This window comes from Vulpes vulpes, chromosome X (genome assembly GCF_048418805.1).
Source record: "Vulpes vulpes isolate BD-2025 chromosome X, VulVul3, whole genome shotgun sequence".
In the NCBI taxonomy this organism is placed as follows: Eukaryota; Metazoa; Chordata; class Mammalia; order Carnivora; family Canidae; genus Vulpes; species Vulpes vulpes.
Genome location: NC_132796.1, coordinates 15,853,431 through 15,877,541, shown reverse-complemented (window position 1 = coordinate 15,877,541; position 24,111 = coordinate 15,853,431). Strand labels below are relative to the sequence as shown.

Sequence of the window (24,111 nt, the reverse complement as noted above, 5' to 3'; positions counted from 1 at the left end):
GGAAACTTAATTTGAGGCCATGAGAATGGTTAGAGATTGTGCAGGCAGGGAGAGGCTACAGAGGTACAAATGAAGGTGGGCTGGCTTTGGAAGGGCCTCGAGGGCCAAGGCAGGAGCTGGAAAGCTGGGGCTCATCTGCCCCAACACCTTTGCCTACTGTGTGCAAGGCTGGAAGGCCCTGGGACCAAGCTCCTGGCGCTGGCTGAGGGATGAGCTCCACCGCCCTGGATCCCAGGTCCTGGAAAGCCTCGTGCATTGCTTACCCCCCCCCCCCCCCGCCCCCTACGGCGGACTGGCAACAGACGGCGCATGCGCCCTGGACAGAGCGGCAGATGTGGGAATGCCCGGCAGAGGGCGCAGGCGCTCTGGCCGGAGCAGCCCAGGCGGGGCACCCTCGCGGGGAAGGAGTTGAGAGCAGGGGTCGGTGGAGGAGCGGGCCAGCGCGAGCCGCGGACAGTGGGCGGGTCCGGGGTGGGGGCGGGGCGAGGCGGTTCCGGAAGGAAGTGGTTCCGGGTCCCGTGGCCCGGCGGTGGTAGCTGTGGTGCCTCTGCTGTGGGAGGTGGCGGCCGTGTGAGGGGCGAGGCCCGAGGGGCTGGCGGCGGGGCGGCGGCGGCGGCGGCGGCTGAGGGGCTGGCGGCGGCGGCAGTGACTTCCCGGCCGGGTGAGCGGTCCTGGGGGGCGGGCGGGGCGAGGAGGCCCCGGCCCGCAGGGAGGGCGTGTCCGTCGCCCGGGAGGGGCGGTCTTGGGGCGGTGGGGAGGGCTGTGGGGAGGATGCTCCGGCTGGTCTTGGACTCCCTGGGGACCACTCCCCTCCCACCGCCCCAGGCCACTGGGACAGTGCCATCTCGGGCGCGGCGACCTGACCTGAGCACCTGCTGCCGTGGCCCTAATCCTTCCCCGTCGTCCGGCAGCCTGGGGCCCCGACGTTTCGGGGCGACTGTCATGGGGACAGGGGGTTGGTGTTGAGGGATGGTGCCCTTGTCCCTGAGGCGAACCTGGACGCCTAGCCTGAGAAACCCGAGCCGAGGAGACCCTGCTTTGTCCTCCGGAGGCTCTCCTGCCGCGCAGCGGCATCTTCTTCTGGTAGCGTCCAGAAGGAGTCGTGAAGGATGCTCTTTATCCTGCTTTACAAAGTAAAACTTGTGTTTTTAGAAACGTATCCTGAAAATTGCCGCATCTCCGTGTGCTCTTTCTAAGGTGTATTAGGAAACTGGGGCAGTCACTGTCAGGATTGTCCTGTCGGTAAATCGGGAGGAAAAGAAACCGGAGGGAAACTTATTCTCCCAAATATTTTCCTGCCGGGGTCCTTTTTGAGCTGCCTCCTAGGTGATCGCTTTTCTTTTCTGTAACAAAGTAAAAACCACAGGTAGAAATCTCGAAGGTCTGTCAGACTTCTGGCCCAGCAACCTTTTTAGGATTTTCCTGAAAGAGAACTGGGATGAATGAGACTTTGGAAAGAAAAGATTTTGGTGGGGATTCATAATGAGTGCTTTATTTTTCAATGGTATTTTAATTGTTATGATATAGCAGTGTTTATTAAGGGTTATTTTTTAATGGTACTTTTAAAACGGCTACTAAAACGTTCTGTTGAAAGCCCCTGCTGTTGTTTCACAGCCCCCCCCCTTAAAGGTCTTTTTAGAAATATTTTATATAGAAACATTTAATAATACATTTACTAACAAAATTTCTAAAATACGCAAAACCATATGAAGAAGATAGTTTCACCAGTCCAAGTAACCATTATGAATATGGTTACTGCATATATATCTCCATTCTCTTTTTGTGCAGATATGAATGTATGGATTTTTCTAACGTGGATTCTCTTTTGTAACCATTTTTTTTCTGACTTCATAGCATGCCATTACATGGCTGTAATGATTTATTTAGTTGGTTATTCCATTTTCACTACTTAAATACATTATTGAAGAAATGTAAAATCTGCACACCCGTGATTACTTCTAGTGTACATTCCTAGATTATAGAATTGTTGGGTTTGTTTTTTTTTAAATGTAAATTGCTCAGTTTCCCTCTGGAAGGGATGTGCTATTTTGCACTCCCACCAACAATCTGTGAGTGTCTTTTTCTACACCCTAGCAAAAGGCAACATTTAAAGGATTTCTGCAGGATCACTTTTGGGCCATTTATGTTCTCTCCAACCAAGTACCATTAGCATTCTCTAACTCACTTTTTAAAAAATTTATTGATAGCAATTCGGTTTCTCATCTTTTATTCCATTTTACTGGTTTAGTAAGGAAGTGTTATCCAGGTGAGGCAAAGGCATCATAGAGTGGACAAGAGATTTGAACTCAGGGGTTCCTTGAAATCCGGTATCTCTGATTCCTTGAACAAATCACTTATCTTTTCTAAGGGAGAATCTCCTCAACTCTAGACTAGATATTATGGTGCATTTGCCTTACCTTTATTACAGGGTGGTTATTTAAGGGTCGAATGGGATTTATGGGAGGTGCATTTAAACATACTTTGTCTTGTTGCCAATTATTGCCATATTGCAAAAATTTCAGAGCACAAAAGCATGTTGATTTTTTAAAGTAGATTTCTGAATTCATAAAAGCCATTCTGTGATACCTTTGCCCCACACTCTTTCACTTATTAAATTTGAAGTTTTTTTTACTTTTCTAAATTATATTCAGAATGCTCTCAGTTATGAAATTAGGTAAATGAATGGATGCATCTGAACAAATATTGAAAGAGCATATATTTAAAGACACGGTATATAAAGCTGAGGGGGACAAATATAAAGCTAAATAAAATATAATCCGTGAAATCGTGATAAATAAAACATAGTCTTTGTGCCCTACAGCTACAGAATGCTCAGGCAGCTAAAGCTGCTTTCCAAATTTAGACGGCAATTTTAGATGTGATGCAGGATGTCAACTATTCTCAAGTGTGCTAAAGTCCAATTCTGCTGACCGAGCATCTGCACAAATGACCAGGCAGTCTCTTCAGGGTCATCTTTCTGAAGGTAGGAATTGCGAGTTGGGGAAATGTTAGTATTTGAGTCTGAGAATCTGGATTCTGGTTTCAGGTCCTTCACTTGGGGCAGATTGGTTAACTTTTTTGAGGCTTTTTTTTTCCACCTATGAAATGGAGGTTAATTCCAACTTCCTTGAGGTTTGTTGTGAGGATTAAATGAGATATTATTTGCAAGACGCTTAGTGAACCAATAAATACTAGCACTCATGTTCATTCTTATCCACTGAAAACTTAGCATCTTGAGGAAAAAGAAACTAGTTCCTTTACAACTTTGTGTGCCTCCCTCCTACTAGTCATTAGCACTTAGTAATGCTTGCTAAATTAACATAAAATAGGGTGACTGGGTGACGGGCACTGAGCGGGGCACTTGATGGGATGAGCACTGGGTGTTATTCTATATGTTGGCAAATTGAACACCAATAAAAATAAATTTATTTTAAAAAATAAATTAACATAAAATATGACTGCTGATAAAAACTCAGTATGGACCATTGAAGGTAATATGTAAATGTGGGATACTGAGAGAAATTGACTACGTTATTTGGAGTTTGCATTAAGGAATTAAAGGAAACAATTAATTGGACCTAGGTTCATCTCTACTATGTCTGTCATTCTATGTTATATCTCTGGTGCCAGGCACATAGTCCCTCCTTATCAACAATAAACCTTCTCCCTAGACTGCTGTTACCCAGCCACAACCCAGTTTCTTTTTCCTCTTCCAGTCAGCCTGTTAGGAGTTGGGTTTGTTTTGTTTTGTTTTTAAAGATTTTATTTTAAAATAATCTCTGTACCCAACATGGGGCTCGAACTTGCAACCCTGAGATCAAGAGTCACATGGTACACTGACTGAGCCAGTCAGGTGCCCCTAGAAGGACTCATTAATAATTGGCTTTCTTAAGTCTCCTTCCCTTCCACTTAGTTCTGTAGCCATGTGGATCTCTATGTAACTTTTGTCATTAGTCTCCTTTCTTGAAATATTCTTTAGTTTATGAGATTCTATGCTCTAGGGTTCTCTCCTTCCTCAAAGGATGTTTCTTCTCTATCTCCTTGGCTGGCTAGTCTTCCTTAAAAAGTTGATGTTCTTATAGGCTTGGTCCTTTTCATGATACACGAGGTGTGGAATGATTTATAGAGCATTGAGACTATCTGGTGTTTGAAGGTTTGGTGGAATTATCCTGTGAAACCATCTGGGCCTGATGCTTTTTCAAGGATATTTCCTTATTTCTTCTATGAAAATTGGTCTGTTTAAGCTTTCCTTTTTTTCTAGGCTGTAAAAACTAAAGTTTGTTACTTAATTTATTTTTTGGTTTCGGGAATAAATTCAGTGATTTATCACTTACATATAACACCCAGTGCTCATCACAAGTGCCCTCCTTAATACCCACGGCCCCTTTAACCCACCCCCCACCCACCTTTCTCCATCAACCCTCAGTTTGTTCTCTATTGTTAAGAGTCTCTTATGGTTTGCTTCCTTCTCTCTCTCCCTTTTTCCCCCTTCCTATATGTTCATCTATTTTTTTTCCTGAATTCTATATATAAATGAAATTATATGGTATTTATCTTTCTTTAATTGACTTATTTTGCTTAGCTGTTTAAGCTTTCTGACTCTAATGGGGTAAATTTTGGTACTGTGTATTTTTCTAGCAAATTATCTCTTTCATCTGGGTTTTCAAATTTTGTAGGTAGAGAGCTACACAGTAATCTCTCATGATTTAAAATTTGTTCTTCTATTTCAATGGTTGGTTTCTCCCTCAGTCTGTCTTATTTTTGTATATTTGTTTTCCCCCCTTTTTTCTTAATCACATTATCTAGTGGTTTATGTATTTTATTTTTTTCAAAAACTACAGAATTTTATATTATTACTTAGATCTAGTTTTCTATTCTCATCCTCTGTTTTTATCTTTATTATTTCCTTCCTTGTGCTTTCTTTTGGTTTACCTTGGTTTTTTTTTTTTTTTTTAGGTTTTTTTAAGCCTTGGAAATGAACTTATTTGCATTATTTCATTTTTATTGATAAATATGTTTAGAGCAACAAATTTCCCTTTGATCATTGCTTTAAATGTATCCCAGAGAATGTGCTATGTAGTGCTCTTGTCATTATTTCTTTAAAAATCTATAATTTCAGTTATAAGATACTCAGTTATTTAATAGGAAGTTTTTAAATTCCTAGGTGGAAGAGCTTTTCTGTTATTTTTATTAGTAAATCCTGGCTTTATTACATTATGATCAGAGGATATTTGTAATATTTCTATTCATGGCAGTCACTGATGTTTTCTTTGTGATTTAATATGAGTACTTTTGGTGAATGTGACAAGGGCACGAGAGACGAATATGTATACTCTCTAGTATCAGAGCGTAGAGTTTGATAAATATCCTTAAGATTTATTCTATTGATTATGCTGTTTAGATCTTCTATCTCCTTATTTTTGGACCACTGAATTGTCTAATATACCACTAGGAGTGCATAAAGACTTCTGTTATTAGTGTGTATATAACTGTCTCCTTGCATCTCAAGTAGTTTTTGTTTCATAAAGGTGGTTCCTATGTTATATTTATGTAAATATGTGTATTTTTGTATGTTCTGTCTAAATCATAGATTATGGCTTTCAGCATTAAAATTTGTTGTTTTTGTCTTTGTTTTTTGGTCATGATGAATGCTTTGGGGTTTGAATTCTTTGCCTAATCCCAGAAATGCCACCCTGCTCTCCTTTTGTTACCAATTGCCTTTCATTTTTGGCCATCCTTTCATTTTTAATGTTTCAACATCACTTTGTTTTAGATGTGTCTTTTGTACAACTCCTTGAGTTTTGTTTTACGAGCCAAATTGAAATTTTTTATTATAATAAACCTATTAGGTGAGTTAAGCCCATTCACATTTATTATTAGGACTGATATATTTGGCCTCAACTTTATCATAATATTTTGTTTTATTTGCTATTTCTTTTCATTGCTGGCTATGAGGTATATTTTTTGCTCTTTTATTAAAAAATTGGGGGGGGGTGGCATTTAGCAAGTTTTGTATTTTTGTTCTTATGGTTGACCTTTGTCCTTATACCTTTATAAATGCCCTTACTCCCCTGTTGGTTTATTTAATCTTTTGTGTGTGTGAAAAAAAATACATTGTATTCATGAAGTAAAAGTAGGTTAATGATATAGGAAATAGTGAGATTCTTTATCTACTTCTAGCTCCTCCTCATTGAAAACCTGACCATAACACCTAGCCTCTGTATCCAAAAGCATAATCCATCCTCTGGTCTCCTCAGGTTTGGCTTCCTCTGATTTGCTGATCACCCTCTTGTTCTGTGGGCTCTGACTTGGTGCAGTTCTGGGCTGAGATTGTGGCTTCTTTGTTGCAAAGGCTTTCCTGGGGAATTCTTTACATTTGTAAATGCTGGGTTCCTATTTAGTACAAAATTTTTGTCAGTTGATATTTTCTTTTTTGGTAACATCTTTACTGAAATATAATTAACATACCACACAATTCACCCATTTAAAAGTGCACAATTCAGTGTTTTTTGGTATATTCAGAGTTGTGCATCCATTATCACACTCCAGTTTTAAAACATATTCATCATCCCCAAAAGAAATCCTGTGTCTGTTCCCCCAGGGCCCCACCACCCCACCACCCCACCACCCCACCCAGGCAACCACCAGTCTATTTTCTGTTTCTGTGGATTTGCCTATTCTGGACCTTTCATATAAATGGAATCATACAATATGTGGTCTTTTGTAACTGGCTTCCTTCCCTTAGCATAAGGATTTCAAGATTCATTCCTGTTTGACCATGTGTTAGTACTTCATTCCTTTTTATGGCCAAATAATGTTCAATTGTATGGGTATACACATTTTGTTTATTCATTTATCTCTAAATGGACAGTGGGACTGTTTCTACTTCTTAGCTGTTATGACTAATGCTGCTATGAATATTTATGTATAAGTTTTTGTATGGACATATATTTTTATTTCTCTTGGTTGTATATATAGGAGTGGAATTGCTGGATCATATAGTAACTGTTTAAATTTTTTTAAAAGATTTATTTAGTTAGGTTTTTTTATTTTTTTGAAAGATTTTATTTATTCATGAGACACACACACACACACACACAGAGAGAGAGAGAGAGAGAGAGAGAGAGAGAGAGAGAGAGAGAGGCAGAGACAGAGGCAGAGGCAGAGGCAGAGGGAGAAGCAGGCTCTATGCAGGGAGCCCGACATGGGACTCCATCCCGGGTCCCCAGGATCACGCCCTGGGCTGAAGGCAGCGCTAAACTGCTGAGCCACCAGGGCTGCCCTATTTGGTTTTTTTTTTAAAGATTTTTAAAATTTATATATTCATGACAGACACAGAGAGGGGTGGGGGCAGTCAGAGACACAGGCAGAGGGGGAAGCAGGTTCCATGCCAGGAGCCTGACACAGGACTTGATCCCGGGACTCCAGGACCATGCCCTGGCCCAAAGGCAGGCGCTAAACTGCTGAGCCACCCAGGGATCCCCTATTTATTTAGTTTTGAGAGAGAGAGAGAGAGAGCACGAGCGCATGAGTGGGAGGGGCAGAGGGAGAGGGAGAGAGAATCCCAAGCAAATTCCACACTGAGTGCAAAGCCTGATACGGGACTCCATCTCACGATCCTGAGCTCAAACCCTGAGCGGAAACCAAGAGTTGGATGTCCAACCAACTGCACCACCCAGGTGCCCTTGTTTAATCTTTTTTAAAGATGTTTTTAGATTTTATTTTTTTTCAATATTTTATTTATTTATTCATGAGACACACAGAGAGAGAGAGAGAGACAGAGACAGGCAGAGGGAGAAGCAGGCTCCATGTAGGGAGCCTGATGCGGGACTCGATCCTGGGACTCCAGGATCACGCCTTGAGCTGAAGGCAGGCGCTAAACCGTTGAGCCACCCAGGGATCTCCTAGATTTTATTTATTTATTTGAGGGAGAGAGAGAGAGAGAGCAAGCACACAAGTGGGAGGAGGAGCAGAGGGAGAGGGACAAGCAGACTGTGCTGAGAGCAGAGCCCAACTCAGAGTTCTATCTTAGAACACTGAGATCATGATCTGAGCTGAAAGAGAGTTGGATGTTCAGCTGACTGGGCCACTGAGGTGTCCCTCTGTGTTTATTTTTTAAAGGAACTGCCAGACTATTTTCCCAAGCTGCCACATCATTTTATGTCCACCCTTCCCAGCAATGTATGAGGTTTTCTTTATCTCTCCATCCTTTCAACACTTGTTATAACCATCTAGTTAGTGTGAAGTGGTATCTCATGATTTTGATTTGCATTTTCCTAATGAGTAATGATGTTGAACATCTTTTTACATGCTTATTGGGCATCTGTATACCTTCTCTGGAGAAATGTTAATTCAGCTCCTTTGCCCATTTTTTAATTGGGTGGTCTTTTATTATTGAATTGTAAGAGTTTTTTTAATTTTTTATTTATTTATGATAGTCACACACAGAGAGAGAGAGAGAGGCAGAGACATAGGCAGAGGGAGAAGCAGGATTCATGCACCGGGAGCCAGACGTGGGATTCGATCTTGGGTCTCCAGGATCGCGCCCTGGGCCAAAGGCAGGCGCTAAACCACTGCGCCACCCAGTGATCCCTGTAAGAGGTTTTTTTGTATGTTCTAGATACAATCCTTTATCAGATATGATTTGCAAAAAAATTTCTCCCATTCTGTGGGTTTTTTTGCTTTTTGATAGTACCCTTTACAGTGTAAACATTTTAATTTTTGATGACACCTGATTTATCTATTTTTTCCTCCTATTGCCTGTGTTTTTTAAAAAATAATTATTTATTTATTTATTTATTTATTTATTTATTTATTTATTTATTTATTTATTTTAAGAGACACAGGTAGAGAGAGAGCAGCAGAGACACAGGCAGAGGGATAAGCAGGCTCCACACAGGGAGCCCAACACGGGATTCGATCCCGGGTCTCCAGGATCAGGCCCTGGCTGAAGGCGACGCTAAACCGCTGAGCCACCGGGGCTGCCCTATTGCCTGTGTTTTAAAGTAATATCTACGGGCTCCCAGCATGGAACCTGCTTCTCCCTCCTGGGTCTGTCTGCCTGTCTCTCTCTCTCTCTCTCTCTCTCTCTGTCTAAATAAATAAATAAATAATCAATCAATCAATCAGTCTATCTATCTATCTATCTTTTAAAAGGTGGGGGGATCCCTGGGTGGCTCAGCAATTTAGCACCTGCCTTTGGCCCAGGGCATGATCCTGGAGTCCCGGGATTGAGTCCCAGGTCGGGCTCCTGGCATGGAGCCTGCTTCTCCCTCCTCCTGTGTCTCTGCCTGTCTCTCTCTCTCTCATAGATAAATAAATAAATCTTTTAAAAAAATAAAGTAATATCTGACCCAAGGTCACAAAAATTATTATTTACTTTATGTTCCTCTTATAGTTTTTTTAGCTCTCACATTTAGGTCTTTGATCCATTTTCATTTAATTTTTGTATATGATGTGAGGTAGAGTTGAACTTCATTGTTTTGCTTGTGAATGTCCAGTTGTCCCAGCACTGTGTGTTGATTTGTATAACCTCTTTTTTTTTTAAGATTTATTTATTCATGAGAGAGACAGAGAGAGGGGGGCAGAGACATAGGTAGAGGGAAAAGCAGGCTCCCCGCAGGGAGCCCAGGTGGGACTCAGTCCCAGATTCTGGGATCAAACCCTGAGCTGAAGGTGGACGCTCAACTGCTAAGCCACCCAGGTGTCCCTGTATAATCTCTTAATATCTGATTTATTAGGTTTCCTCCCTTAGTATCCTCTAAACCCATCTATTGACTATACAACATTTAATTTTTACCACTATTTTCTTTTCATGTCTCTTCTCCCATTTTTTAGTTGTAGTTTTTCTACTTTGTCACAGTGTGCCACAATTTTACATTGGTCTTTCATCTTCATCCCCCTCTTTATTTTAATGGTTTATATGTACATTTACATATTTTTAATGCTCACCATTGGACCTTGTTTTTTTTTAAGATTTTATTTATTTATTCATTAGAGACACAGAGAGAGATACAGAGACATAGGCAGAGGGAGAAACAGGCTCCCCACAGGGAGCGCGATGTAGGACTCAGTCTCAGGACCCCAGGATCACACCCTGAGCCAAAGGCAGCCGCTCAACCAATGAGTGACCCAGGCATCCCACTATTGGTCCTTTACTGATATTTTCTCACTCATAATTTGGTTGGATGTAGCTCATCCTCTATCTAGTAGATTTCTCAGAAAGGGCTAATTAAGTGCAGGAACTCCCTATGTTCTTGTATACTAAAAACTGTTTTTTTTTCTTTAGTCTTGATATTTGAAGGATAGCTTGACTGATATAAAATCTTTGGTTCACACTTACTTTCATTGATTTTATTTTATTTTTAAATTTAAATGGTGATCCATTGTTGCCTTGCTTTATATATTAGTTTTGAAATATCTGATGCTAGTCTGACTTGTTTGGATTTATAAGTTATTTATTCTTTTTACCCAGAGGTGTTGAGTATTTTATCTTTTTAAAAAGATTTTGTTTATTTATTTATTTGAGAGAGAGAGAGAGAGAGAGAATCTCAAGCAGCCTCCACACCCAGCACAGAGCCCTACGCAGGGCTTGATCTCGTGACCCTGAGCTCATAACTTGAGCCAAAACCAAGAGTCAGACGCTTAACAGACTGAGCCACTCAGGCATCTAGACGATTTTATTATCTGAACTTTGAAATCAAATAGTTTTTACTAGGCTATGTTTCAGAGTTGATTATTTTAGGTTAATTTTCTCAGGTATCTGGTGAGCCCTTCATTGTATAGATTCAAGTATTTTTCCATTTCTGGAAAGTTTTCTTTTTCTTTCTTTCTTTTTTTGGGGGGGGGGGGCGGAGCATGAGCAGTGGGGGAGGGGCAGAAGGAGAGGAAGAGAGATTGAGAGGCTCAATCTCATGACCCAGAGATTGTGATCTGAGCCAATATCGAAAGTCAGACACTTAAGTGACTGAACTACCCAGGTGCCCCTGAAAAGTTTTCTTGAATTTTAGTTTAAATGTTAGTTTATTTCCATTGTTTGTTTTTTCTTCTCAGAGACTACATTAATACAAATATTATTCCTTCTTTACCTGTCTTTTAGTTCTACTTTCTCTCTGACTCAATCTCTGTCTCACACACTCACTCACTCATTCATTGTCATTTTCATTTTGGAGGGTTGTTTTCCTGCTTTTCTTTGATGTCCCTTAGTAAATTTTCATTTGAGTTTATTCTTTGGACACCTTGTAATTTATCTTCACTTCTGAGATAATTTAGGTTTTTTCCTCCTATTTCTTTCTGAGTTCAGTTAACTTTTTTTCTGTCATTTCACTTTGTTTTTTATTTGTTTTTGTCCTTAGTTTTTAAATTTCTGATTCAAGGTGAGCTTTTAAAAATATATATCCTTAACAAAAAAAATAAAAAATAAATAAAAATATATATCCTTAAATGCATTTGAATATATTTAATTCTGCTGGAAATATAGACTTAGAGTTTTCTTCTGCTTCCTGGTTTTTAGGTGAGGAATTTTCCTCAGTTGAGGAATTCTCTTTTTTAACTTTCTTTTTTTTTTTTAAAGAATTTATTTATTTATTTATTTATTTATTTATTTATTTATTTATTTGAGACACATAGAGGCACAGGCACAGGCACAGGCATAGGCAGAGGGAGGAGAAGCAGGCTCCATGCAAGGAGCCCAATGCTGGACTTGATCCCAGAACTCTGGGGTCATGCCCTGAGCCGAAAGCAGATGCTGATCCACTGAACCACCCAGGTGTCCCCCTTTTTTAACTTTCTTATAAACACATGGAAATCATTATACTTTAGACATTTTGCAAATCTTGTGAGTATGAAATAGTATCTTATTGTTTTATCTTCCTGATTAGGTATGGTTGATTATCTTTTCATGTTTATTCGACATTTATGTTTCCTTTTTATTGTAAACTAAAAGGATAGAGCTGCCATTTACTGAGGTGGGGCAGAGACCATAAGAGGAGCAGAATTTGGAGGGAGGTCAGGAGTTTGCTCTTGGACATGTTTGCAGCATCCAGTAGGTTGTTTTGATATGTAAGACTGCAGTACAGAAGATAGGTGAGGGCTGAAGATACAAATTTGGGGATTGTTAGTTTATAATGATTATTTAAAGCCATGAGACTAAATGAGAGTGTAGACTGGGGAAAGAGTATAGACAATGAGAGGTCTAAAGACTGAAGTCACTAGAGGATGACTGGGTTCACTATTTTAGGGTCAGAGTGGTGAAGGGGGAGATGAGAAACCAGCAAAGGAGACAGAAGGAATTGTTAGAGGTAGGAGGAAAACCAGGAAAATGTAGTATTCTGTAATTCAAGTGAAGAAAATGTTTCTAGAAGGAAGGTATGATCGACTGACAAGTGCTACTGGTGGGTCCAGGGTAAGGAGGAGAAATAACCATTGGATTTAGTGACAGATTTGATTAATGATCTTGACTAGAGCAGTTTGGTGTAGTGGTGGATTGAAGGCCATATTGATGTGGGGCCAAGCAAGAATAGGAGAGGAATCAGAGAGAATGATTATGAAAGGCAACCCCTTGAGGAATTTGATTATAAATGGAGAAAGAATGGGGCACCTGGGTGGCTCAGCAGTTGAGCGTCTGTCTTTGGCTCAGGTCATGTTGGCTCAGGTCATGATCCGGGTCCTGGGATCAAGTCACATCAGGCTCCCTGCAGGGAGCCTGCTTCTCTCTCTCCTATGTCTCTGCCTCTCTCTCTCTGTGTCTCTCATGAATAAATAAATAAAATCTTTTTTAAAAATGGAGAGAGAAAAAAAATGCAGAGAGAAGGTGGTAGCCCCAGGAGGGTATGGTTCTAGAGATTTGGGAGCTTCCCAGGAGGTAGGTTGTAAAGTGATGGGAAGGATCTACTGAAGAGAGGGAAATGTTGCGGGAGGAAGAAGAGAATCACTGGAGCTGGGTCTTTCACTTGAGTCAGGGGATGTGTCCAGTGCTATCCTGGTAGAGATGGCCTCTTTTGGCACTAGCATCCTCTTCAGCATCTTTCTGGGAGTGAAGGTGCCTGCTGTCCAGTCATCTTTGTGTGTTCAAGGGTGATAGATTCATTCACTACCCCTGGTCCTGTACATTCCCTTTGAAGTAGCAGCATATCCAGTTTATCTACTATTATTGACATCTTCTTCTCTCTGGTCACAAACTCTGCTGGTGTTTCAGTCTTTTCTCTCTCTCTGTGTCCTGAAGATAATTCCTTTGATTAATTTTACTAGTCACAAATAAATTAGTTTAAATCAGAGATTGACAAACTTCTGTAAAGGACCAGATAGTATTTTAGGCTTTGTGCTTCACAGACAGCCTCTACTACATATTCTTCTTTTCCTTCTTCTTCATCTTCATTTTTTTTTTAACCCTTTAAAATGTAAAAACCATTGTTAGGTTTTTACTCTGTTTTTATAAATGAACTCTCCTTCTCCCTTATCCATTAAGCCACTGAGCCAGTACTTTTAATTACTAGCTGATGTGCACTAAGCAATTGCAAACAGAGTTAACTTTTTTATTTTTTGTTTTTGTTTTTGTTTTTTTAATTTATTTATGATAGTCACACAGAGAGAGAGAGAGAGGCAGAGACACAGGCAGAGGGAGAAGCAGGCTCCATGCACCGGGAACCCGACGTGGGATTCGATCCCGGGTCTCCAGGATCGCACCCTGGGCCAAAGGCAGGCGCCAAACCGCTGCGCCACCCAGGGATCCCAAGTTAACTTTTTAAAAAAAGATTTTATTTATTTATTTACTCATGAGAGACACAGAGAGAGAGAAGGCAGAGACATAGGCAGAGGGAGAAGCAAGCTGCACGCAGGGAGCCCAATATGGGACTCGATCCCAGGACTCCAGGATGATGCCCTGGGCCGAAGGCAGGTGCCAAACCGCTGAGCCACCCAGGAGTCCCCAGGGTTAACTTTTATTTTTTTATTTTTTATTTTTTTAAATTTTTTTAATTTATGATAGTCACAGAGAGAGAGAAAGAGAGAGAGAGAAGCAGGCTCCATGCACCGGGAGCCCGACGTGGGATTTGATCCCGGGTCTCCAGGATCGCGCCCTGGGCCAAAGGCAGGCGCTAAACCGGTGGGCCACCCAGGGATCCCCAGGGTTAACTTTTAAAAAAAGTTTTATTGAGATGTAACTTACAGGTTTAAAGTATGCAATTCAATGGGCTTTAGTATGTTCATAGAGTTGTGCAACATCTTCATAATATCTGATCTAATTTCAGAGTGTTTTCATCACCCCAAAGCAAACTTTTTTATAGCTTTGAGGTATAATTTATATGCAATAAAATTCACCCATTTTCAAGTGAATAGTTTGAATTTAATAAAGCTAATTTTAATATTATCAAAGGGAAATGTTTTGAGTAATACTTTTTTTAATCACATAGTAAATCTTATTTTCTCCCAGGGGACCTTCACCTTTTCCTTTAAGGCAGTAGTTCTGTATTCCTTGGACCAATAGCATCCATATCACTAGGGCACTTGCTAGAAGTAAGGCCCACCTTTGGGGTAGGGTCTAGCAATCTGTGTTTTAACAAGCCTTTCAGGTGATTCTGTTGCACACTGAAGTTTGAGGGCCACTATTCTAAAGTCTTTTGCAGAGTGGAATTGCTGGGCTATGGGATATGAGCGTGTTCAACTTTAAATGGGTACTGTCAACTTCCAAACTGGTTAATACTCATGTATACTTTCTTAGCAGTGTATGAGAGTCCCTATTGTTCCACATCCTCACCAGCACTCCAGAATGTGCAACTTTGATTTTTTTTGTCAGTATTGTGGATGTGGAATGGTTATGATCTTAATTTGTGTTTACTCATTTACTGATGAGATTGAATATCCCACATGTCCATAGATCATTAGTGTTTTGTGTTCTGTGATATGTTGTATGGAGTCTTTTGCTTCTTGAAGCAAATAGAGTTATTTAAACAAATATTTACAATGTATTCAAATAATCTCAAAATAAACCCAGAATTCCCAAGAAGAAACTTGGGGAAAATAAGAAAGTCAAGGAAAGAATCCCAGGGGAGATAATGGTCAGACAGTCCTGAAAGAATAGAGATTTGTCAAGTAGAGTGAGGAAAGGCCATCTATGTTATAGTGAGAGCATGGCCTGATCAGGGAAAATCAAGTAGTGTGGTATGGTAAACTAGTAGGTTATGTGGAGAAAAAGACATACATAAGGCTTGGAGGAAGATAGGAAGTGACTAGATATATGTGGGGTTTTTTTAAGGCTTTTATTTATTTGAGAGACAGAGAGAGAGCAAGCATGAGCAGGGGTAGGGGGAGAGGGAGAAGCAGACTCCCTGCTGAGTGGGAGCCTGCAGGGCTCCATCCCAGGAACCTGAGATCATGACCCAAACCCAAACCAGGAGTTGCTTGGACACTTAACTGACTGAGCCACACAGGCACCCCTGGATATATGTGTTTTAAATTTGTTTAATCTGGGCAGCCCCAGTGGCTCAGCGGTTTAGCACCTGCCTTCAGCCCAGGGTGTGATCCTGGAGACCTGGGACCGAGTCCCACATCAGGCTCCCTGCATGGAGCCTGCTTCTCCCTCTGCCTGTGTCTCTGCCTCCGTCTCTCTCTCTCCCTCTCTCCCTCCCTCTCTCTCTCTCTCTCTGTCTCTCATGAATAAATAAATAAAATCTGGGACAGGTTTAATAAATTCGTTTAATCTGGGACACCTGGGTGGCTCAGTGGTTGGGCGCCTGCCTTTGGCTTGGGTAGTGATCCCAGGATCTAGAATTGGGTCCCGCATTGGGCTGCCTGTGAGGAGCCTACTTCTCCCTCTGCCTGTGTTTCTGCCTCTGTCCCTCAGTCTGTGTCTCTCATGAATAAATAAATAAATAAATCTTTAAAAAATTCGTTTAATCTTTTATTGATTCCTGGGCTAAGGTTATAATTAGTTTGGGTGGTTTTTATTTCCTTTCCTATTATAAATAAAGCTAATATTAAACACCTTAGTATATATAGCTGATTTTTTCTTTTTAGATTATTGTCTTAGAGTAATAAGTTTATTTATTTTTTTAAAGATTTTATTTACTTATTCATGAGAGACACACAGAGAGAGACAGAGACATAGGCAGAGGGAGAAGCAGGCTCCTTGCGAAGAGCCTGATGTGGGACTCGATTCCAGGATCATGCCCTGAGCCAAAGGCAGATGCTCAACCGCTGAACCACCCATGCATACCATAGAGTAATAAGTTTAAACTGAAATTATTAGGTTTAAAGAAAGTAGGCATGATTAGTTTCATAATTTCTTACATATTTCAAGATTACCCATCATTAGGGAAATGCAAATCAAAACCATGAAGTACCATTTCACCTCCACTAGAATGGCTTTAATCAGAAAGACAGACAATAGCAAGTGTTGGTGAGGATGTGGAAAAATTAGAATGCTCATACATTGCTGGTGGGAATGTAAAATAATGTAGCTACCTTGGATAAGTTTGACAGTCTCTAAAAATTAAACATAGGGGCACCTGGGTGGCTCAGTCAGGTAAGCCTCTGACTCTTGATTTCAGCTAAAGTCTTGATATCAGGGTTGTGAGTTCAAGCCCCACATTGGGCTCCATGCTGGGTGTGGTGCCTACTTAATAATAATAATAATAATAATAATAATAATAATAGTTAAATATAGAGTTATCATATGACCCAGCAATTCCACTCCTAGGTATATACCCAAGAGAAATAGAAACATGGGTCCACACAAAAACGGATACACAAATGTTCATAGCAGCATTATTAATAATAACCAAAACTATAGAAATAACCCAAATGTCCACTGAGAGAGGACATAAATTAAAGGTGGTATATCCATACAGTGGAATGTTATGCAGCCATAAAAAGAATGAAGTACTGATACATGGTAAAACAGAGATGACCCTTGAAAACATTATGGCAAGGGAAAGAAAACAGTCACAAAATACATATTGTATGAGTCCATTTATGTGAAAGGTCCAGACTAGGCAAACCCATAGAAAAAAGAAAGATTAGTGGTTGCCAGGGGCTAATCAAAGGAGGGATGGAATGGGGAACAACTGCTAATGGGGTTTCTTTTAAAGAGATTTAAAGTGTTTTAAAATTAGATTGTGGTAATTGGTTGTACATCTCTGTAAATATACTAAAAGACACTGAATTGTACCCTTAAAATGAGTGAATTGTATGGTATGTGAATTATATCTTTAAAAATCTGTTTTTCAAAAAAAATAAAATGAAGGGGCACCTGGCTGGCTCAAGCAGTAGAGCATGCAACTCCTGATCTTGGGGTCATGAGTTCAAGCGCTATGTTGGGCATATGTTGGGCATATAGCTTACTTAAAAATTAATAGTGGAAAAAATTCCTCTAGAAAAAATATGCTTTTTCATCAGCAGCAGCAGTACTTGGTGTCATCCCCCTTCACCAACCTTGGGATTTTTATTTTTATTCAGTTTCACAGGTACAAACTGATATCCAAAGCTTCTTTAGTTATGTTATAAAGTCCCTCGGTAGAATCTAAACTCCAGAAGATAGGAATTTTTCCCTATTTCTGTTCATTGCTGCATCCCCAGAACAAATAATTATTTGGCTGGCAAATAATTACTTAGTAATTTTGTTGAAGGAATGCATTTTAATTGTTTTTTATTTTTTCAAAGTATTTATTTATTCATGAGAGACAGAGAGAGAGAGAGAGAGAGGCAGAGACAAAGGCAGAGGGAGAAGCAGGCTCCCTGTGGGGAGCCCAATGTGAGACTAGATCCCCGGACCCTGGAATCATGCCCTGAGCTGAAGGCAGACGCTCAACCACTGAACACCCAGGTGCCCCTTGATTGTATTTTTAAAAGATTTTTTAGGGGTGCCTAAAAAAATGGGCCACTGGGTGTCTCAGTGATATTTTACTTTACTTGCAAACTAACACATTAGTCTACCACAAGGCACTCCTGGGTCAGAGACAAAGGCCTTTATTATATTCATGGTACAACAGACACCCTGAACGTTGTATTCCTGTGTTGCCCTGACTCCTGAGTCTTCTGAGTGGGTGCTGCAGAGCAAAGCGCAGAGGTGACCACATAGCTGAGGAACCCAAGCCTCATCAGGGGCTACAAGCAAACCCACCCAAAAAATTATAATATATATATATTTAAAGATTTTATATATGTATTTGAGAGAAAAGTTGAGAGAGGGAGAGAGAGAGCTTGAGCATGATCAGGGGAGGAGCAGAGGGAGCAGGAGAAGCAGACTCCCCTCTGAGCAGGAAGCCCGACATGGGGCTCCATCAAGGACTTGGGTACTCTGGGATCATGACCTGAGCCAAAGGCAGACACACCCAACTGACCGAGCCACCCAGGCATCCTGTTTTAATTAGAGAATTCTTGGACAGCCCGGGTGGCTCATCGGTTTAGCGCCGCCTTCAGGCCAGGGCATGATCCTGGAGTCCCAGGATTGAGTCCCACGTCAGGCTCCCTGCATGGAGCCTGCTTCTCCCTCTGCCTGTGTCTCCGCCTCATTCTCTCTCTCTCTCTCTGTGGCTCTCATGAATAAATAAAATCTTTAAAAATAATAATAATAATTAGATAATTCTCCCCTTTAGTGTCTTAATTTCACAGTTCCTCTGAACTAATTGTTCTTACTAACCTCAGTTTCTTTTTGGAAAGAGGCACTGTATAAATAATTGAATTGAATGTCCTTCTGATGAGCATTGTGGTTCAAGTCCTTTAACCTTATATACTTTTACTTCTAAAATTCATTACAACAATAGTTTGCAAATGTTTACTATGAGGACTCACTTTTTAAACAAGTGTCCACATAATAATAGTTATGCTTTTTGTATTAATGGAAAAACTACATAGTAACAAGAAGCCATTTATATTTTTAACAATGACCACACAATCTTCAGAAATTTACAAAATAGAGGTTATAATATATGAGACACATAGTTATTCCATAGTCTGTGCATGGTGGCTCCATGTATTATTTCATGGATCCATGGAAATAATTTTGAAAGCCATCAGTAGTTTGGGGCCAATAAGTTGGGAACTACTTAATTACAGTATCAGAACTAAGGAGGATTACTGAAATGTAAATAATAACTAGTATAGAAGATTATGCCATAGTCCCATGTTTAAAAAATTTAGTTCCTAAAACTATCAGCTTCTTTTGAAGACTTAATATTATATTTTATACGACACCTAGGTGGCTCAGTGGTTGAATGCCTTCAGCTCAGGTCGTGATCCAGGGGTCCTGGGATTGAGTCCAGCATTGGGCTCACTACAGGGAGCCTGCTTCTCCCTCTGTGTCTCTGCTTCTCTCTCTGTGTCTGTCATGAATAAATAAAATCTTTTAAAAATATATTTTATTATTTTAAAAGATTTTATTTGAGAGAGATAGCACAAGCTTAATATTTAAAAATCAAGTTTACATAACTTTAAAAGTGTATTTATTTGCCATTATTTGTTTTACCAAAAAAATCAAAAGCAAACTAAATGTTTAATCATACTTAATCAAGTTTTGGTATATTTATCTGGTGGAAGGTAGGTAGCAATTTAGTACTGTAATTAGGTATTGTAATTCTTATTATCCAGAATTTTAAAAAGCAGGATGTATCATCAGGTATCCCTAAACATTTTGACTGTGATTATATGAAGTGTTTATGTACATGGTGAAAGCAGGAAAATAGTAGTGGCTCAGATGTAAAAGAGTTCTGGGTAGGGATTTCCTATTTTTGGAACACTTATTTAGCAGTTGCTATGTGCCAGGCACCATTCTAAATTCTTTTCATGACAACTCAGGGATCATCCCACTGCAGTGTATTTGGCCTTTGGGGCCTGTTTTTGTGTGACCCTTGAGCTAAGAATGGTTTAATATTTTTAAAGAGTTTTTTTAAAAAGAAGATGCAGTAAAGACCTTCTATGGCCCACAAAGCCTAAAGTAGTTACTGTCTGGCCCTTTATAGGACAGGATTGCTGCCCCCTGATTTAATTCATTTTATTCTCACAACATTCCAATAAGGTGAGTCCTATTATTATCACCCCCATTTTACAGATGAGGGAACTGAACACAGGGACCTTCAATAATTTTTTGTCGGTGGTATTTACTGCTTTTACAGCAGATTGCAGGCTCTTTCTGTAAACTTGCCTAATACTGTTTTTCTTTGCAGTGTAAAAAGTGGATAGTGGCTCAAGTGTCAAAAGATGGCACGGTCACGATCTCGATCCCCCAGGTGGAAGCACAGGTGAGCAGTTCTTAGTTTAGCAGAGGAAGCTTGGGTTTGGGATGTGCTTTGATTTTCAAGTCCACTGGTACTGTTGAAAACCTATTTTAATAAGTTCATGGGACCTGTTATTCACAGTAGGTATTTTACAGTAATAGAGGTTGTATTTCTAGATTCTGAAAACTGGCAGCTTGCTTTAATTATGGCTGGCAGCTTGACTTAATCCATAATAAAAAGAAATGCAGTGGCCACAGCAAGGGAGAGTGAGAAACATCTTTGAGTGTTACTTTTTTTTGCATCAGTAAGTAGTTTAGTACTCTTCTGTGTTTTTTTTCATAATCATTATCTTTGAAAAAATTGGAAAATTAGAAAAAATTGGAAAATTAGAAAATCAGGAGTTACCTCTTTCTTCTTCTTCATGGCAGAATAATAGAGTTTTGAGTAATTCATTTGTAGTTCAACTTTCTTCTTTCCTTGTTGGCAGTATCAATAGTATATACACATAATTAGATTGGAACAGTTCAGCCAGTATTTATTGTATACCTGCTGTAGGCTCTGGGGCTACAAAGGCAATATGATGTCTTCTGGGGCCTCAGCAAGCATGCAGACTGGCTGGGAGATTGGCACCACAGTCAGCTATGATACCGTGGGTTAAGTACAGTGCTACTGACTGGGACAAAGTATTCTGGGTCCACAGAGAAAGAATAATTCTGCTTTTATGGAGGGAAAAGTGGGATGCTAAGAAAGCCTTCCAAGAAGAGATGAAATTTTAGCTGGCCATTTAAGGATGGATAGAATTTCTAAAGGCAGAAACAAAGAAGAAAAGTATTCCAGTTAAGGGAGGGCAATAGGAGCAAAGGCACGGAGCTATGAAAGTGACTAGTATATTCTAGGACTTTAAAAAGGACCATAATTACATACATAAAAAGCAGACCAAAACTTCTCATGTTAATACAACTTGGCCATTGTTCATTATGGTTCTACAGTGATTAATCAATCATTTTGTTAACAATTTTCATTTTGTAATTTGCAAGACCAAATTGTAACAGGAAGGAGCTTCAGGAAGAAAAGGGAATGTAAACAAATGGGTAATTTTAATATGGAGGGCATCACAGAGGTTGTTTTGTTTCACCCTTTTGTGATAGGTGCTGATGAAGAAACACAGAAGACTTGCCAAGCTTAGTACCTGATTTCTAGATTCCTTCTTAGAACTCTTTGTCAAAAACTGTACAGCGTCTGATATTTTACTTTACTTGCAAACTAACACATTAGCCTGCCACAAGGCACTCCTGGGTCAGAGACAAAGGCCTTTATTATACTCATGGTACAGCAGGCACCCTGAGCGTTGTGTTCCTGTGTTGCCCTGACTCCTGAGTCTTCTGAGAGTGGGTGCTGCAGAGCAAAGCACTGAGGTGACCACACAGCTGAGTAACCCAAGCTTCATCAGGAGCTACAAGCAAACCCACCCAGCCTTGGCCTTAGAGCAGACATATCCTGGATAGCAAACAAATTGGCCCTCTTTCCCTGAGGGAGGCCCTATCTCTGTCTTCCCAGGCTGTGGTGCCTTGGAACAAAAGCTCTCAGTGCCTCTGCTTACCAATGCAGAATGCAAGAGACCCAGGGAGGATTGCCTCCCAACAGACTCCTCAGATCTCTTTTGTTTCTTCAGGAGAATTGAAAATGATAGTAACCATTCCAGCAATCTCCTTCAAAAGACTGGGGTTTAAAAAAAAAGACTGGAGTTTTATACAATAAAGCCCCTGATATGAAATATAATAACAAAGCAGTACTCATTATGAGATAAGGACTAAAGTAAGGGGCTGAGTATTTCATCCAGTCTGGAGACCTGTCTCTCCCTGCCAGTTTTTCTCCTTAGTGATAGAAGAGATGCACTCTTCTAGAAAGTCCTCAGAGGCTCTACCTGCTCCTCCCTGTGATGAGGATGGATGACAGAGTTCCTTCTTAAGCTAAATAATGCACTTGCTAGTATGTCTAGTTTGGTGACTCCAGAGGGAGATATTGCCAAGACTAGTATATAAATCCCAGTATGTACATGAGGAAGATAAATCTGCCTCCTTTCTTGTGGGGAGGACACACAGATGTGTCACCAAATGGAAAGGGTCTGACTCATGGTTGCTCCAATTCCCTGGCAGCTTCTGAAAGTGTGCAGTAACAAAAGCTGCAAGGGTAGCTGCCTCATTGATTAGAAGACTATAAGCCCCCAGGGAGGAGATTGGGAAATTGGACAGGTTAGGTGGGAGGTGCAGGTGCAAAATTGAACTTTATTGTGTTCTGGGTAGTAGTGCTCTTCTCTCTGCTCTTGAAGTCCAGGCAACTCAGACTTGTTTCCCTGGCTACAGGAGCCTTCTTCCTCCTCCATGGGAATGAAATCTTGATGTTGGCAATGCTGAGGTATTGGGGAAGGTAGTTACAGAAAAGATATGCTGTCCCTGGGGAACATGATGGCTGCATTAAAGCCCACATTCACCAATGTTATAAGCTCTATTTCAACAGCACATGTAAGTGAATAGGTCTGGGAAAGAAGCAATTTATCTATCTTAGTAGTATTTATGGAGGAACTAAGTATGAGATTCAAGCCTTAATGCCCTCTTTCCCTCCCATTCCACACACGAAGTATGTAGTTTTTTGCTCCTTGAGATAGCCTTAGTACTTGGGGAAACTGCGGGGTCAATCTTCAGTCTGAGATTGGGTTTATTGTGACATCATAAACTCTTAGAATCTAATTTGATTTCATAGGTTATGTTCCATTTGCCAGAGACTCTCCTATACATTTATTTGTATGACTCTAGCCCTCCTGTTGTTTGTTTCTTACCTGGCTGTTGAACCTGACACAGGCTTTTGTTGATTGGCTCTTTTGCCCAGACTTTGCTGTCAGCAGTCTTCTAAAATGCATCTTGCTGTGTACCTAAGCTGGCCCTCCTCTAGCAGGATGGGTGTGCTTAGCCCATTTTGATACGCACGTGGGATACATTAATTCAGATGGAAAAGTATGCTTGTTGAATTGGCCAGAACAGTAATCAGACACCCAAATGAACAATTTAGAATACAGATATAGCAAATTGTTGAATTTAATTTGAGTGGGAGAAGCAGTGGAAAGCAAATGTCTTATTTAGTTAGTTCATATTAGGGCAAACCTAGTTTATTGTCTTTAAATGGACTGAACTTTTTCATTTGTTTACATAGGTCTTTATCACCAGTACCTAGAAATTCTGAACACTACAAGCAAAGACATTCTCATTATGGCTGTGACTATAGGAAGGATCCAAAAAGACCCATGACTTGGCGAATGGAGAGTCAGAAACATGGACAGAGTAAATCAAGGATTCCTTCTCGTGGAAATACACATTACCGATCTTATGAACATAGATCACCTTCCCCAAACCTAAGAAGAAACTCTTTAGAAAATGTTTATTCTTATAAGCCTTACCGAGTATACTCACCAGGAAGAGGGGATGGTAACAGAAGATCTCACTATACCCCCAAATACTCAGGAAGCGTACCCTACAAAGAGCACCAGAGGAATTGTTATCCCCAGAAAGTACAAGGAAGGTATATTCCTGATGACCACAGCAGAGTCAGAGGAAGTGGAAAAGGAGGGAAACCGACTCAGAGATCAGCGGCAGATTCTTTTAGGTTCGAAGGAAAGTGGCATGAAGACAAGTTGAGGCACCAGAGGATACAGGACGAAAACCATCCTCAGTCACCTAGAAGAGGTTCTGAAGACTGTGAGAAAAGGAGCTCTTTTCAGAAGAGGTATAAGAAAACATTAAACCTGGGTAATTTTGTATAAAGCCTCAAGTGAAAAAGTCTGTTTACTGTTTACTTCAACTTTATGGTTGAAGAGAACCACCTTGAAAAGCTTTTGTCTAAAAAGATAAAA

At 40.3% G+C, this 24,111-nt stretch overlaps 1 protein-coding gene across 5 annotated transcripts in view; it reads left to right on the top strand.

The window, feature by feature from the left end:
- The first annotated feature begins 562 nt into the window (after window positions 1-562).
- The window catches only part of BCLAF3 (BCLAF1 and THRAP3 family member 3), a 60,607-nt gene continuing 37,058 nt past the window's right edge, over window positions 563-24,111 (top strand). For 3 of the 5 annotated variants that reach the window (XM_025997478.2, XM_025997476.2, XM_025997477.2), the window contains exons 1-4: window positions 563-661; window positions 2,822-2,983; window positions 20,157-20,231; window positions 23,415-23,984. In XM_025997478.2, the coding sequence (XP_025853263.1) occupies window positions 20,191-20,231; window positions 23,415-23,984 (611 nt within the window). In that variant the 5' untranslated portion in view covers window positions 563-661; window positions 2,822-2,983; window positions 20,157-20,190. Of the gene's footprint in view, window positions 662-763; window positions 1,134-2,821; window positions 2,984-20,156; window positions 20,232-23,414; window positions 23,985-24,111 lie in introns of those variants that run through there. The other 2 variants (XM_072744662.1, XM_072744661.1) reach the window with 2 other exon arrangements.